Source organism: Spodoptera frugiperda, unplaced genomic scaffold, assembly GCF_023101765.2.
Source record: "Spodoptera frugiperda isolate SF20-4 unplaced genomic scaffold, AGI-APGP_CSIRO_Sfru_2.0 tig00000034_1, whole genome shotgun sequence".
Taxonomy (NCBI): domain Eukaryota; kingdom Metazoa; phylum Arthropoda; class Insecta; order Lepidoptera; family Noctuidae; genus Spodoptera; species Spodoptera frugiperda.
Genome location: NW_026095714.1, coordinates 68,048 through 85,238, shown reverse-complemented (window position 1 = coordinate 85,238; position 17,191 = coordinate 68,048). Strand labels below are relative to the sequence as shown.

At 44.0% G+C, this 17,191-nt stretch overlaps 2 protein-coding genes across 2 annotated transcripts; both read right to left on the bottom strand.

Annotated features, from left to right (window-relative positions):
- Positions 1 to 8,277: 8,277 nt before the first annotated feature.
- LOC126912965 (uncharacterized) lies at positions 8,278 to 9,706 on the bottom strand. Its single transcript, XM_050707585.1, has 3 exons — positions 9,478 to 9,706; positions 8,597 to 8,820; positions 8,278 to 8,511 (listed from the first exon to the last, which is right to left on the bottom strand). The coding sequence occupies exons 1-3, from the start codon at positions 9,660 to 9,662 to the stop codon at positions 8,330 to 8,332; spliced, it is 591 nt and encodes a 196-aa protein (XP_050563542.1). The 5' UTR covers positions 9,663 to 9,706; the 3' UTR covers positions 8,278 to 8,329.
- Positions 9,707 to 12,014: 2,308 nt separating this feature from the next.
- Positions 12,015 to 16,120, bottom strand: LOC126912967 (NAD-dependent protein deacetylase sirtuin-7-like). The gene is made up of 5 exons (XM_050707588.1): positions 15,609 to 16,120; positions 14,691 to 14,788; positions 13,763 to 14,609; positions 13,638 to 13,659; positions 12,015 to 13,051 (listed from the first exon to the last, which is right to left on the bottom strand). The coding sequence occupies exons 1-5, from the start codon at positions 15,855 to 15,857 to the stop codon at positions 12,417 to 12,419; spliced, it is 1,851 nt and encodes a 616-aa protein (XP_050563545.1). The 5' UTR covers positions 15,858 to 16,120; the 3' UTR covers positions 12,015 to 12,416.
- Between the last annotated feature and the right edge of the window lie 1,071 nt (positions 16,121 to 17,191).

Sequence of the window (17,191 nt, the reverse complement as noted above, 5' to 3'; positions counted from 1 at the left end):
ACCTAACCTAACCTCCTAACCCTAACCCAACCTAACCTAACCTAACCTAACCTAACCTAACCTAACCTAACCTAACCTAACCTAACCTAACCTAACCTAACCTAACCTAACCTAACCTAACCTAACCTAACCTAACCTAACCTAACCTAACCTAACCTAACCTAACCTAACCTAACCTAACCTAACCTAACCTAACCTAACCTAACCTAACCTAACCTAACCTAACCTAACCTAACCTAACCTAACCTAACCTAACCTAACCTAACCTAACCTAACCTAACCTAACCTAACCTAACCTAACCTAACCTAACCTAACCTAACCTAACCTAACCTAACCTAACCTAACCTAACCTAACCTAACCTAACCTAACCTAACCTAACCTAACCTAACCTAACCTAACCTAACCTAACCTAACCTAACCTAACCTAACCTAACCTAACCTAACCTAACCTAACCTAACCTAACCTAACCTAACCTAACCTAACCTAACCTAACCTAACCTAACCTAACCTAACCTAACCTAACCTAACCTAACCTAACCTAACCTAACCTAACCTAACCTAACCTAACCTAACCTAACCTAACCTAACCTAACCTAACCTAACCTAACCTAACCTAACCTAACCTAACCTAACCTAACCTAACCTAACCTAACCTAACCTAACCTAACCTAACCTAACCTAACCTAACCTAACCTAACCTAACCTAACCTAACCTAACCTAACCTAACCTAACCTAACCTAACCTAACCTAACCTAACCTAACCTAACCTAACCTAACCTAACCTAACCTAACCTAACCTAACCTAACCTAACCTAACCTAACCTAACCTAACCTAACCTAACCTAACCTAACCTAACCTAACCTAACCTAACCTAACCTAACCTAACCTAACCTAACCTAACCTAACCTAACCTAACCTAACCTAACCTAACCTAACCTAACCTAACCTAACCTAACCTAACCTAACCTAACCTAACCTAACCTAACCTAACCTAACCTAACCTAACCTAACCTAACCTAACCTAACCTAACCTAACCTAACCTAACCTAACCTAACCTAACCTAACCTAACCTAACCTAACCTAACCTAACCTAACCTAACCTAACCTAACCTAACCTAACCTAACCTAACCTAACCTAACCTAACCTAACCTAACCTAACCTAACCTAACCTAACCTAACCTAACCTAACCTAACCTAACCTAACCTAACCTAACCTAACCTAACCTAACCTAACCTAACCTAACCTAACCTAACCTAACCTAACCTAACCTAACCTAACCTAACCTAACCTAACCTAACCTAACCTAACCTAACCTAACCTAACCTAACCTAACCTAACCTAACCTAACCTAACCTAACCTAACCTAACCTAACCTAACCTAACCTAACCTAACCTAACCTAACCTAACCTAACCTAACCTAACCTAACCTAACCTAACCTAACCTAACCTAACCTAACCTAACCTAACCTAACCTAACCTAACCTAACCTAACCTAACCTAACCTAACCTAACCTAACCTAACCTAACCTAACCTAACCTAACCTAACCTAACCTAACCTAACCTAACCTAACCTAACCTAACCTAACCTAACCTAACCTAACCTAACCTAACCTAACCTAACCTAACCTAACCTAACCTAACCTAACCTAACCTAACCTAACCTAACCTAACCTAACCTAACCTAACCTAACCTAACCTAACCTAACCTAACCTAACCTAACCTAACCTAACCTAACCTAACCTAACCTAACCTAACCTAACCTAACCTAACCTAACCTAACCTAACCTAACCTAACCTAACCTAACCTAACCTAACCTAACCTAACCTAACCTAACCTAACCTAACCTAACCTAACCTAACCTAACCTAACCTAACCTAACCTAACCTAACCTAACCTAACCTAACCTAACCTAACCTAACCTAACCTAACCTAACCTAACCTAACCTAACCTAACCTAACCTAACCTAACCTAACCTAACCTAACCTAACCTAACCTAACCTAACCTAACCTAACCTAACCTAACCTAACCTAACCTAACCTAACCTAACCTAACCTAACCTAACCTAACCTAACCTAACCTAACCTAACCTAACCTAACCTAACCTAACCTAACCTAACCTAACCTAACCTAACCTAACCTAACCTAACCTAACCTAACCTAACCTAACCTAACCTAACCTAACCTAACCTAACCTAACCTAACCTAACCTAACCTAACCTAACCTAACCTAACCTAACCTAACCTAACCTAACCTAACCTAACCTAACCTAACCTAACCTAACCTAACCTAACCTAACCTAACCTAACCTAACCTAACCTAACCTAACCTAACCTAACCTAACCTAACCTAACCTAACCTAACCTAACCTAACCTAACCTAACCTAACCTAACCTAACCTAACCTAACCTAACCTAACCTAACCTAACCTAACCTAACCTAACCTAACCTAACCTAACCTAACCTAACCTAACCTAACCTAACCTAACCTAACCTAACCTAACCTAACCTAACCTAACCTAACCTAACCTAACCTAACCTAACCTAACCTAACCTAACCTAACCTAACCTAACCTAACCTAACCTAACCTAACCTAACCTAACCTAACCTAACCTAACCTAACCTAACCTAACCTAACCTAACCTAACCTAACCTAACCTAACCTAACCTAACCTAACCTAACCTAACCTAACCTAACCTAACCTAACCTAACCTAACCTAACCTAACCTAACCTAACCTAACCTAACCTAACCTAACCTAACCTAACCTAACCTAACCTAACCTAACCTAACCTAACCTAACCTAACCTAACCTAACCTAACCTAACCTAACCTAACCTAACCTAACCTAACCTAACCTAACCTAACCTAACCTAACCTAACCTAACCTAAACTAACCTAACAACTGTCATCAATGACAACTGTCAAAAATGACAACGGTCAAAATCGGCAACTGTCATCAATGACAACTGTCAACAATGACAACTGTCATCAATGACATCAGTCAAAATCGGCAACTGTCAACAATGACAACTGTCATCAATGACAACTGTCAACAATGACAACTGTCATCAATGACAACTGTCATCAATGACAACTGTCAACAAGAACTTCTGTCACCAATGACATCTGTCAAAATCGGCAACTGTCAACAATGACAACTGTCAAAACTGTCAACAAGAACCTAACCTAACCTAACCTCAATGACATCTATCATCAATGACATCTGTCATCAATGACAACTGTCAAAATCGGCAACTGTCAACAATGACAACTGTCATCAATGACAACTGTCATCAATGACAACTGTCATCAATGACAACTGTCATTAATGGCAACTGTCAACAATGACAACTGTCAACAAGAACTTCTGTCATCACTGACATCTGTCATCAATGACAACTGTCAAAAACGACATCAGTCAACAATGACATCTGTCAACAATGACAACTGTCAAAATCGGCAACTGTCAACAATGACAACTGTCATCAATGACAACTGTCAACAATGACAACTGTCATCAATGACAACTGTCATCAATGACAACTGTCAACAATGATAACTGTCATCAATGACAACAGTCATCAATGACAACTGTCAACAAGAACTTATGTCATCAAAGACAACTGTCAACAATGACAACTGTCAACAATGACAACTGTCAAAACTGTCAACAAGAACCTAACCTAACCTAACCTCAATGACATCTGTCATCAATGACATCTGTCAACAATGACAACTGTCAAAATCGGCAACTGTCAACAATGACAACTGTCATCAATGACAACTGTCAACAATGACAACTGTCATCAATGACAACTGTCATTAATGGCAACTGTCAACAATGACAACTGTCAACAAGAACTTCTGTCATCACTGACATCTGTCATCAATGACAACTGTCAAAATCGGCAACTGTCAACAATGACAACTGTCAACAAGAACTTCTGTCAAAATCGGCAACTGTCATCAATGACAACTGTCAACAATGACAACTGTCATCAATGACATCAGTCAAAATCGGCAACTGTCAACAATGACAACTGTCATCAATGACAACTGTCAACAATGACAACTGTCATCAATGACAACTGTCAACAATGACATCTGTCAAAATCGGCAACTGTCAACAATGACAACTGTCATCAATGACAACTGTCATCAATGATATCTGTCAAAATCGGCAACTGTCAACAATGACAACTGTCAACAAGAACTTATGTCATCAATGACAACTGTCATCAATGACAACTGTCAACAAGAACTTATGTCATCAATGACAACTGTCATCAATGACAACTGTCATCAATGACAACTGTCAACAATGACAACTGTCAACAAGAACTTCTGTCATCAATGACATCTGTCAAATTCGGCAACTGTCAACAATGACAACTGTCAACAAGAACTTCTGTCATCAATGACATCTGTCAAAATCGGCAACTGTCAACAATGACAACTGTCATCAATGACATCTGTCAACAATGACAACTGACAACTGTCAACAATGACACCTGACAACTGTCAACAATGACACCTGACAACTGTCAACAATGACACCTGACAACTGTCAACAATGACACCTGACAACTGTCAACAATGACACCTGACAACTGTCAACAATGACACCTGTCAACAATGTCAACTGACAACAATAACAACTGGAAATAGTGACTACTGTCAACAATGACAACTGGAAATAATGACAACTGTCAACAAGATCTTCTGCCACCAATGACATCTGTCAAAAACAAAATATCGGCAACTGTCAACAATGACAACTGTCATCAAAGACAACTGTCAAAAACGACGTCTGTCAACAATGATAACTGTCAACAAGAACTTTTGTCAAAATCGGCAACTGTCAACAATGACATCTGACAGCAATTGATGACAGTTTTCATTGATGACAGAAGTTCTTGTTGACAGTTGTCATTGATGACAGTTGTCATTGTTGACAGTTGTCATTGATGACAGTTGTCATTGTTGACAGTTGCCGATTTTGACAGATGTCATTGATGACAGAAGTTCTTGTTGACAGTTGTCATTGTTGACAGTTGTCATTGATGACAGTTGTCATTGATGACAGTTGTCATTGTTGACAGTTGCCGATTTTGACAGATGTCATTGGTGACAGAAGTTCTTGTTGACAGTTGTCATTGTTGACAGTTGCCGATTTTGACAGTTGTCATTGATGACAGTTGTCATTGATGACAGAAGTTCTTGTTGACAGTTGTCATTGTTGACAGTTGTCATTGTTGACAGTTGTCATTGTTGACAGTTGCCGATTTTGACTGATGTCATTGATGACAGAAGTTCTTGTTGACAGTTGTCATTGTTGACAGTTGCCGATTTTGACAGATGTCATTGGTGACAGAAGTTCTTGTTGACAGTTGTCATTGATGACAGTTGTCATTGATGACAGTTGTCATTGTTGACAGTTGTCATTGATGACAGTTGTCATTGTTGACAGTTGCCGATTTTGACTGATGTCATTGATGACAGTTGTCATTGTTGACAGTTGTCATTGTTGACAGTTGCCGATTTTGACAGAAGTTCTTGTTGACAGTTGTCATTGTTGACAGTTGTCATTGTTGACAGTTGTCATTGATGACAGTTGTCTTTGATGACAGAAGTTCTTGTTGACAGTTGTCATTGTTGACAGTTGTCATTGATGACAGTTGTCATTGATGACAGTTGTCATTGATGACAGTTGTCATTGATGACAGTTGTCATTGTTGACAGTTGCCGATTTTGACAGTTGTCATTGATGACAGTTGTCATTGATGACAGATGTCATTGATGACAGAAATTCTTGTAGACAGTTGTCATTGATGACAGTTTTCATTGATGACAGAAGTTCTTGTTGACAGTTGTCATTGATGACAGTTGTCATTGTTGACAGTTGTCATTGATGACAGTTGTCATTGTTGACAGTTGCCGATTTTGACAGATGTCATTGATGACAGAAGTTCTTGTTGACAGTTGTCATTGTTGACAGTTGCCGATTTTGACAGATGTCATTGATGACAGAAGTTCTTGTTGACAGTTGTCATTGTTGACAGTTGTCATTGATGACAGAAGTTCTTGTTGACAGTTTTGACAGTTGTCATTGTTGACAGTTGCCGATTTTGACAGATGTCATTGGTGACAGAAGTTCTTGTTGACAGTTGTCATTGATGACAGTTGTCATTGATGACAGTTGTCATTGTTGACAGTTGTCATTGATGACAGTTGTCATTGTTGACAGTTGCCGATTTTGACAGATGTTCTTGTTGACAGTTGTCATTGTTGACAGTTGCCGATTTTGACAGTTGTCATTGTTGACAGATGTCATTGATGACAGAAGTTCTTGTTGACAGTTGTCATTGATGACAGTTGTCATTGTTGACAGTTGTCATTGTTGACAGTTGCCGATTTTGACAGATGTCATTGATGACAGAAGTTCTTGTTGACAGTTGTCATTGTTGACAGTTGCCGATTTTAACAGATGTCATTGGTGACAGAAGTTCTTGTTGACAGTTTTCATTGTTGACAGTTGCCGATTTTGACAGATGTCATTGATGACAGCAGTTCTTGTTGACAGTTGTCATTGTTGACAGTTGCCGATTTTGACAGATGTCATTGATGACAGAAGTTCTTGTTGACAGTTGTCATTGTTGACAGTTGTCATTGATGACAGTTGTCATTGATGACAGATGTCATTGATGACAGAAGTTCTTGTTGACAGTTGTCATTGATGACAGTTGTCATTGTTGACAGTTGTCATTGATGACAGTTGTCATTGTTGACAGTTGCCGATTTTGACAGATGTCATTGGTGACAGAAGTTCTTGTTGACAGTTGTCATTGATGACAGTTGTCATTGATGACAGTTGTCATTGTTGACAGTTGTCATTGATGACAGTTGTCATTGTTGACAGTTGCCGATTTTGACAGATGTCATTGTTGACAGTTGTCATTGTTGACAGTTGTCATTGTTGACAGTTGCCGATTTTGACAGATGTCATTGATGACAGAAGTTCTTGTTGACAGTTGTCATTGTTGACAGTTGCCGATTTTGACAGATGTCATTGATGACAGAAGTTCTTGTTGACAGTTGTCATTGTTGACAGTTGTCATTGATGACAGTTGTCATTGATGACAGTTGTCATTGATGACATAAGTTCTTGTTGACAGTTGTCATTGTTGACAGTTGCCGATTTTGACAGTTGTCATTGATGACAGTTGTCATTGATGACAGTTGTCATTGATGACAGTTGTCATTGTTGACAGTTGTCATTGATGACAGTTGTCATTGATGACAGTTGTCATTGATGACAGAAGTTCTTGTTGACAGTTGTCATTGTTGACAGTTGTCATTGATGACAGTTGCCGATTTTGACAGTTGTCATTGTTGACAGTTGTCTTTATCTTTATCTTTATCTTTATCTTTATCTTTATCTTTATCTTTATCTTTATCTTTATCTTTATCTTTATCTTTATCTTTATCTTTATCTTTATCTTTATCTTTATCTTTATCTTTATCTTTATCTTTATCTTTATCTTTATCTTTATCTTTATCTTTATCTTTATCTTTATCTTTATCTTTATCTTTATCTTTATCTTTATCTTTATCTTTATCTTTATCTTTATCTTTATCTTTATCTTTATCTTTATCTTTATCTTTATCTTTATCTTTATCTTTATCTTTATCTTTATCTTTATCTTTATCTTTATCTTTATCTTTATCTTTATCTTTATCTTTATCTTTATCTTTATCTTTATCTTTATCTTTATCTTTATCTTTATCTTTATCTTTATCTTTATCTTTATCTTTATCTTTATCTTTATCTTTATCTTTATCTTTATCTTTATCTTTATCTTTATCTTTATCTTTATCTTTATCTTTATCTTTATCTTTATCTTTATCTTTATCTTTATCTTTATCTTTATCTTTATCTTTATCTTTATCTTTATCTTTATCTTTATCTTTATCTTTATCTTTATCTTTATCTTTATCTTTATCTTTATCTTTATCTTTATCTTTATCTTTATCTTTATCTTTATCTTTATCTTTATCTTTATCTTTATCTTTATCTTTATCTTTATCTTTATCTTTATCTTTATCTTTATCAGGCAGCAAAACACACAACATAACAACAATAATTGTTATAAACAAAAGAACCAGGTACATGGCATAACAAAAAAGAATTAAAATACAAAAACAAAAAAAAGGTATCGGGTCAAGCCAAATATTAAAGTATTATTTATTTATTTACAATGTATGTGACACGTATTAGAAGTTGGTTTTTATGAAAGTGAGTAGTGTGGAGCCTCAGGAGGCGCGCGGCGCGGCGTGCAGCAGGCGCTGCAGCGCGTGCTCGTGGTGGCGCTGCAGGCGGCGCGCGCACGCCCCGCTCGCCCAGCCTAGCGCGCCGCAGTTTGTGCGCGCCGCCCACTGCAGCCGCGCGCCGCCGCCCCCGCCGCCCGACACCTCGGCTCGCAGCTCCAGCTCATCTGCACACACGGTCGGCGGCTGGAGTATAGCAAGCCACGAGTACGGTCACGGTAGGCGACCTAACGAGTTAAGTGAATCAAGTACCGCAGAGCTGCGGCCAGGGCAGCAGCGGCAGCGCCGTGCAGTCGCGGCGCACGAGCGACACGCGGTGCGCACGCGCGGCGCGGCCGTGCTGCGGCGCGGCGCCGGCCGGCTCGTCCGCGGCCAGCACGGCCCCGCGGCCGCGGCAGCCCGGCCCGCACGAGAACGACACCGAGTAGCGCCACGTCGTGTAGTTGCTGTGGTCGTCCTCAACGCTCCAAGAAGATCTGTGTTCCAACAAACAATAAAAACACTCCATTGTCGGGTGTCGAGATGAAACGAATAAGGGAATTTTAAGTGTGGGAGAGCCATGCTTCGCCACGAATGGGCCGGCTCGACCGGAGTGATACCACTGCCTCACAGAAAACCGACGTGAAACAACGCTTGCGTTGTGTTTCGTTGTGTGACTGAGGTTACCGGAGGCCCAATTTCTCCCTTCCCAATCCCCGATTCCCAAACAACAACAACCCTTAAATGTCTAACCCCAAAAAGCCGGCAACGCACTTGTAACGCCTCTGGTCTAGTCCATTAAAAAAAAAAATAGTTTGACTATGACTGGATGCCGGCCGGATACCGGATAATCGTCTTCGGGTGGAAATTACACCTACGACTCTTGGCATTTGATGTCACAGGCTTTCTCAATTAATTAATTGTTATTGATCGCACAGTATACAGTAATGGCGCACGCTGTAATGTTGTAGGTACGTGCCAATAAATAAATAAATAACGCGACCGAAACATCTGTAGATCTCGTTGAAATACCTCGCCCCCGCCACGGGTTGCGAGTCAAACTGGACCCAGCGTCGGAGATGCGAAGCCAAGCGTCAAGTCATAAATCGTCGAAGTTACAAGTATGATACTAGTGACGTAACAGTGGCACGTACATATCGAGCTGGTTGGAGAAGTCGGCGAGCCAGTGCGCGAGCTCGGCGGGCGCGCGGCCCGGCACGCGCAGGTCGGCGGAGCGCTGCGCCGGCACGCGCACGCACAGCGCGCACAGCGCCGCCGCCGCCAGCGCCAGCGCGCGCCACCGCCCGCGCCGCGCCCACTGCCGCCACATCGACAACATCGCTGCGCCGCGCCGCAGGCCTCACTCTGCCACACTCGAATCACCAATCCTGACGACGTCCTCGGCGGTAACGTTTCATTCGTATTATAAAGCCACACACCGGCTCCGTGGCACGACACTCGTTTCTTAGTTAATTAGTTACAACATTGAAGACAATGTTTATTTACAAATTAGTATAATGTTCTTATAAAAAGTTACATTCATTAACCTCAACGTAAGATTGCAAAATAAAATATTATGCTTACAATTAAATGAGCTTTGACTAAAATGTAGTGTACTAGCAGTCGGTGGTGTGGTCGGCTCCAGTCCGCACTGAGTACTGGGTACTGAGCAGCGAGTGGCGGCGGGGGCGGCGGCCGGAAGCTGTGGCCGCTGCTCGCAGATAGCAGAGGCGCTGGAGGCGGCGTCCGCCCGCGCGCTATATTTAGTACTACATAAACACTGCAGCTTGTAGCCGCCGCGCTGCGCCCGTACACGTTACAGCTCTGACTCATTTAACGCCTCGCCGACGCGACGGTGGTGACGGTTTTGGCAACGTCACCAAGTTAGCAGCGTGGCCACGACCTACAGCTCCCCATGCCTTCCGAGACCCTGGTGGCCTGGCGACTTTGCCACTGTAATGTACTTTCATCGCCTTCGTATCAAAGGACGAGTTTACCGAGCCCAGGGTGGCGCTAGTGTCGGCGAGGAATACTTGTTACCTGTCAGTGGGTGGGTGCAGCCTATCGGTATCAGAATCAGTGCTAAGAATAGTTGTTTTGCTTTTCAGTTTTTGTTTTTATGTTTTTTTTACATTTTATTTTTTTCTTTTAGTATAAGGCTACATAGACCCGTTATACCAGGTAGAATCCACATCGCTGCAATATCTTATCAACATAAATGATATAAGCCCAAACATAAAGTAGTTACTGTACACGATTGAGAAGTTCCCTCGATTGTCGGTTTCATCATCAGGCCGACTCGACCCTTATTAAGTTTTTGTGTACAAAAATCTTTATTAAAAACGCAATGGACGCATTGCTGGCCCCTACAATTTTGAAAGTTCCCCTCGATTTCCCTAAGATTCCATCATCAGATCCTGACCTGGTGAAAATGGGAGTCTCTCGGAAGTACAAATATAGTAACCTAACCAAATAAGGCCTATGTCCCAATAAAGCCTATTTTGAAAATTTCCCTCTTCCCGATTTCAAATGATCGCCAAAGTTTTTAGAAGAGTGCATACACATTACTTAACTAATTTGAGCACAGCAAGCAACCCGTGCCGCGATTATGTTGGAACCTACAGTCGAAAACAATCACGACGTGGAGCGCACTTTAGTTTTTATAAAATTCGAGTAGCGTAAACTGTTAGTATTTTTATATTTATCAGTATACGACGTGCCGTGTTTTGTCTGTATGACAATTATACCTTTAGCCATCTCCTCACATAAGTGAAATACCTATAATATCGGTGTATTTCATATAATCGTTGTTTTGTTTACCTATGTGCCATGCCCTAATAAAGCCTACAAAAAAAACGTTTAGGCCTTATTACGGCATAGTTGTTTTTCAATAATTTCATAGAAAACGGTTCACCAGCTTCTGTCAAAAAGAACGCCAATGGATTTTGCAAAAAATGGAAAACGCTGTTAAAATGGTAGAAAGGGGTAAACGGGGTGAATGGATATCGGGAAATTCTTCATAGTATCTATTCACCCTTCGAATTTTATGTACCCTGTTTTACCCGGTAAGCTGCTGCAGCCAGATATAACTTCCAAAGAAGTGCGCACCATCTAAATAGTGCTTCGACTACACGAAAGCTAGGTCGGTCGCTGAATTGGCTATAGAACAAGAAGTTATTCTCATTCGTTTGACTGATGCTGGGGTACCGATGACTTCAAAGATGTTACTTGGGTATTACATGATGAGAAACTCGTTTAGCCTGATGTATAATGACCAAAATTAATTAATAAGATCTCATTACATTTATTATAAGCATTGACAAAGCTTTATTATAATCAAGAAGTTGAATACTTACTAGTTTTTATTGAGGCCTTATTAAGACATAGGGTTCCCAATAAGGCCAAAGTGACACTTTAGTTATTTGTGTTTACAAAATTGTAATTTTTGTTTCTAAAGCCATTTTGATTCCATTCTTACAAAGTTTAATAAATAAATATAAGATTTTGAAATTATCAGCCCATTGCCATTTTAAACCTACGAGCTAGGCGGTAATAAAAATAAGGTAGGCCTTATTTGGTTAGGTTACCTTATAAATTGTTATTGATACATAGTGCTATGGAAGTAGCGTAGCGTGTGTCTGGTTCATGTTGACATTTGCTGCTTGTTGGGATCAAACGGAAATAAATTCAGTTCAAATTGTTCAAATTTATTTGCTTACTAATTATTAATTTCACATATCAATCGACATTCACACAGCTTCAGTAACTATCATATCATATTCATAATACAAATAATATTTATTTCACTATTAAATTAATAATTATTAGTTCATTATAAAATTATACAAAACGCTAGACTGAGGCGGGCGGCGACACGCGGCCCGACCCCGAGCCGGGACTTTGTTCGACAAAACCTCCGCCCCACGCCCGACTCGCGAGCCGCGCGAGGTACGTCCTTCTAGTCCTCGACGTCAACGTCCGTCCGAAGACTCGCCGCAACAGTCCGCGACTCGGAGGCCGTCCGAGGCGGCCGGTCGTGGAGTACGACGCCCGACGCGCGCGGCGACGGCGGCGGCCGGGCGTCGGGCTCGGGCTACCTGCGGCGGCGCCGGCCCTTGCGGTAGCCCTTGCCGTACCAGCCGCCGTCGTCGGGGTCGGCGCGCGGCGCGTCCGGGCCGCCGCAGCAGGCGCACAGGTAGCGGCGGCCGCGCGCGCGGCGCCACACGCGCGCGGCGGGCGGCGGCTCGCGCGGCGGCCCGTACCACAGGCAGCGGCGCGCCGCGTAGTGCCGCGCGCACCACGCGCACTCGGGCGGCGGCGCGGCGGGCGGCGCGATGATGGTGTGCAGGCCGGGGTACAGCGAGGCGCGGCACAGCAGCACGGCGCGCCGGATGATGGCGGCGGCCAGCGACCCCGCCGACTCCGACGTGCTGGCCTCCTCCTTGGGCTCGTCCTTGACGCGCGCGTCGCCCTCCAGCTTGGGCCGCAGCTCGGGCTCCAGCTTGGGCTCCAGCTTGGGCCGCAGCTCGGCCTCGGCGGGCTTGTCGTCGTCGGCGTCGCGCTGTATGCGCGGCTCGTACTCGAGCAAGCGCCGCAGTCGGGAGTGCGCAGGCGCGACGCGCGGCATGCGGAAGCGGCGCAGGCGCAGTAGGTCGAGGTCGGGCGCGGCGTGCTCGGCGCGAAGTAGTATCGTGGCCTCGCCGGAGTGCATGCTCACCTGGAACAAAACTCATTTTAATTTTGTAATACTTGCAACTGGTAGATTAACACACTGATTAATTTTACTTTGACAAACCAGGTTTTACACATAGACACACAAACAAACGCGCATGTGACCTGTGATTATAAAGCTGAAGAGTTTGTTTGTTTGTTTGTTTGTTTGAACGCGCTAATCTCCGGAACTACTGGTCCGATTTGAATAATTCTTTTTGTGTTGGATAGTCCATTTATCGAGGAAGGCTATAGGCTATAAAACATCACGCTACGACTAATAGGAGCCGAGCAGAGCGGGTGAAACCGCGCGGAAGTAGCTAGTATATTATATAATCCATTCACCACTGCCCAACAACTCGCCACTAGCTGCCCGGATTCCTCGATTCCCGGAATGACAACAAATTTTTATCAAAATGTAGAACATAGTAGCTTTGTTCCAACTTGACACATTACTAGCCAGAATGTTCATTGTTCTCGATGGAAATTATACAACACACATATAATTTTGACTTTAGTTTAGTTTATATTACGCTTTTTACTTACTTTATTACAATAGTCGCCACAGTAGCTAGTTACTAGGTGCGCTTGCACCTAGCCTAACCTAACCTGCTTAGGTTGGACTGCTGTGGTAGTGAACACAGAATAAAGTATGTGCCGATGCACTCACCTGGAAGGAATGCAAGCTGTCTGTCTGGCCGGGGGCGGGGGCGGGCGCAGGCGGGGGGCAGGCGGCGGGGCGGGCGCGGGTGTCGGGCCGGGGGCGGGGGCGGCCGACGGCGCGGCCCCGGCCTCCGCCCGCAGGCGCGCCGCCAGGTGGCCCAGCGGCAGCTCCTCGTCCGAGTCGGAGGCCGAGGGCGAGGACGGCTCCCAGTGGTCGGCGCGCGCGTCGGGCTCGCGCGGCACCTGCAGCGGCACGCGGCGCGTGGTGTGCGCCTCGGGCTCGGCCAGCGGCTCGGCGTGCGCCAGCACGGGGTCGAGCGCGGCGCGGTACCGCGGCACGCGCAGCCGCAGGCGCCGCGCCACCTGCTGCATCACCGCGTCGCAGCGCGCGTTGATCTTCAGCGCCGCCACCGAGTCCTTGGGCGTCCACTGCAGGTTGACGATGTACAGCGCGGGCCGCGCGCGCGGCGCGCTCTGCATGCGCCACAGGCGCGGGTAGCGGCGCAGCACCTTGAGGCTGGACCCCAGACACAGCACGACGTCGGCGCGCGCGGCGTGGCGCAGCGCGCCGGCCCAGTTGAGCGGCCAGGCGGCGCGGCCGCGCTCCCCGAAGTGCACGATGGAGTCGCGCAGCTCGGCGCCGCAGGCGTGGCACAGGCGGCGCGTGCCGTGCGCGTGGCGCGCCGTGCGTTCCGTGGTGTCGAAGGCGCGCAGGTACACGCGGCGGCAGGGCGCGCACAGCTCCGCGAACATGTCCCCGTGCAGCTCGGCCAGGGCGCGGCGCGGCAGGCCGGCGCGCAGGTGCAGGCCGTCGCAGTTCTGCGACACCACGAACTTGAGCGCCCCGCGCGCCCACAGCGCCGTCAGCGCCATGTGCGTGAAGGTGGGCTGCGCGCGCGACACCTCCACCCGCCTGCAACCGAGCCGTGTGTCCACTACTGCCTCCTCACTAGCTCGCTCACTGGCTTGCTCAGTCACTAGCTCGCCCACTCACCCGACAGTCTCGCCGCGCTGCAGCCGCGTCCAGACACCGTGCGGGCCGCGGTAGTCGGGAATGTCGGCGGCCGTGCTGATACCCGCTCCCGTGTACACCTGTATTGAAGGCGCGCGTCATTACTACTTCAATAAAGCATTCAGTAAATACCTTAATGTTCTTTAAAAAAAACTAAATACATATATACCAACACAACAACATATGTTGTTTTATGTTTGTTCAATGTTTCAACATGCTATTTAGGACAGGTCCTTCCAGTGATAGCCAATATGATTTGCAAGAAAGGGTCCTGGATTCAATTTATATTTGTATGCTTGAGGTGATATGTAAGTACGGAATAATAAAGTACATTTGTATTTTTATTTTCATCAATTAATTAAAATCAAATAAAACTAAAATAATTTATGCACAAGCCATTTGAAGTCACATTGCCATCTTCAATAGGTTCACATTTCAGACAAAATATATTATATCTTTAGAAATACTTTGGGTTATAAATGTGGCTATTTACATGGAGAACAAAGAGCACACACCATGTCAAACTTTAAATTAAATAAGATTCAGGTGGCCAATTTTTTTATTATTCAATCATAAGTCAAATTAATGCAAAATGCAACCAAGTATTCTTGGGAATCACAACAAAGGTTAAGGGGGTCTAATTAAGAAAGCCTTCTCCATTATAAAGTAACACAAAACATAATAGTCAAGGAAGGAGTAGATAATCTAAATATATTTGAGCAGTTACCACCAACTGGTAACAATTTCGTGATCGAAAATCACACACTTAACAGTGTCAACCCAATCTTAGGATTAATTTTAAAAGATCTATTACTTGTGGCCTCATGGTCCCTACACACACAGGAATTGGCTGCATCAATTCAACACTCAAAAAAATAACACTAGTCAATGCCTGCTCACCACCAGGTGTTTAGCATTCCGGAGAGCCCGTGCGAGGCGGCGACACTTATCTCGAAGCACCCGTGGGCTATCCTCAACCTCCGCGGCGCGCTCAGCAGCACGCGCGCGTCGCTGAGCGGCTGCCGCCGTCGTTGACACCGGCCGGCCGCGGCCCTGAGGAGCAGTACGGGCTGCAGCCGGGGCTGCTATGGCCGCTGTGCTCTCACCGCTAAGCCGAGCACTGGACCGCACTCCCCCACGGTCCGACATATCCCCGGCTAGTGGCCGAACTCGTTCCTAAACTGATTCCCCCGGTAACGCCAGCAGCTCATCGACCTCGACCTTTTATACATTTCGTTCGAAGCCGACAAACGATCGTTTTGCTCGTAAACAACTAGATACAACAACCGAAGAGAGTCTGTCGTTCGTTTCGTTTTCTTTCGTCAGACAGATGGAAGAACCACAGAAAAGACATAAAACGTACAAGTGCACAGACTAAAAAATTCTTACCCACGAACACTTGGCCCCAAAGAGAATTATACAATGTTATAGGGGTGGGACTTCTAACCCGTTAAGGCTAAGTACTACATCTAATTTTATCGGCAAAAAAAAATAATATGGGGTTTTGAAAATATTGAAAAATAGTGATTTTTTCGGTAAAAATAATTCACAAATGATTTTTTTTCTCACAAAACATTATCAAACATATGAAAAAAGTAATGAATTAGTTAGCCTCAAGGCATGTTGCAGCGCAGTACCGTGGTACCGTGACCGCGGACACCAGGCGGCTCTGAATGCAAGCATTTGCTGAGTAACCCACACGACACGACATACAAGTTCAACGTTTACGGTTGCCCTGGTGGTTGGGGAACCGGCTGCCGCGCAACTTGTACTGAAATTGATTCTCACACAAAGCAACTCTCGGAGTGATCGACAAATAGTTGTTTCAATTATTGTTGTCCATTTAATTTGTTTATATAATTTCACGACCACAACCCACATGGGCATAATATATTTCCGGCAAGTAGAAATACAAAATTATGTCTGTCCTGTCGTGTCGTGTATGGCGCGTACGGTAGGTACAGTGTTCATAATTCAAAATTCAAATTAAAAACCAGGCTTGGTGCTAACGAAAACATCTCATTAGAAATTTTATTGATGTGTTAGTTACCGTTTGAAAATTTTAAGATGTAACTGAAATATTATTTCATAAACGTTATCCCAACCTATTCATTTTCTCTTGTGTGGGTGAGTTTTCAAACATACAGGTTCACATATAATCTCATGTTTTACTTAACTAGTTTTTATTATTTTTTTTTATTTTAGTTTTAAGTTCGTTTTTATTTCTTTTTAAGTGTTTTAAAGTTATAAATAATTTAGTCATGGTAAATTATTATCAATGTCATAACTGTTTCCAAAGTTATTAAAAAAATAAAAATGTTTTTAGTTCTTTGTGACTTTTGCCACCATTGGTACCATCCTTGACATGTACTACGCTTAGAGCCACAGTTGGAATAATTGTGGCGTATCGCGCCGATCGCCGAATTATGCTGATTTGTAGCCACTGCACGACATACGATACAATTAATGTGGCTCTGACCATA

Bases quoted from the DNA above. Each gene is read 5' to 3' on its own strand.
- LOC126912967 (XM_050707588.1), bottom strand. From the start codon at position 15,857: ATGTCGGACCGTGGGGGAGTGCGGTCCAGTGCTCGGCTTAGCGGTGAG. The intron at 13,660-13,762 runs GCCCCCCGCCTG...TCACTACCACAG, and splicing joins CCGCGCCCGCCCCGCCGCCT to CAGTCCAACCTAAGCAGGTT. The intron at 13,052-13,637 runs GTTAGGCTAGGT...AATTAAAATGAG, and splicing joins GTCCAACCTAAGCAGGTTAG to TTTTGTTCCAGGTGAGCATG.
- LOC126912965 (XM_050707585.1), bottom strand. From the start codon at position 9,662: ATGTTGTCGATGTGGCGGCAGTGGGCGCGGCGCGGGCGGTGGCGCGCG. The intron at 8,821-9,477 runs GTACGTGCCACT...GTTGGAACACAG, and splicing joins TTCTCCAACCAGCTCGATAT to ATCTTCTTGGAGCGTTGAGG. The intron at 8,512-8,596 runs GTACTTGATTCA...CCGTGTGTGCAG, and splicing joins GCCCTGGCCGCAGCTCTGCG to ATGAGCTGGAGCTGCGAGCC.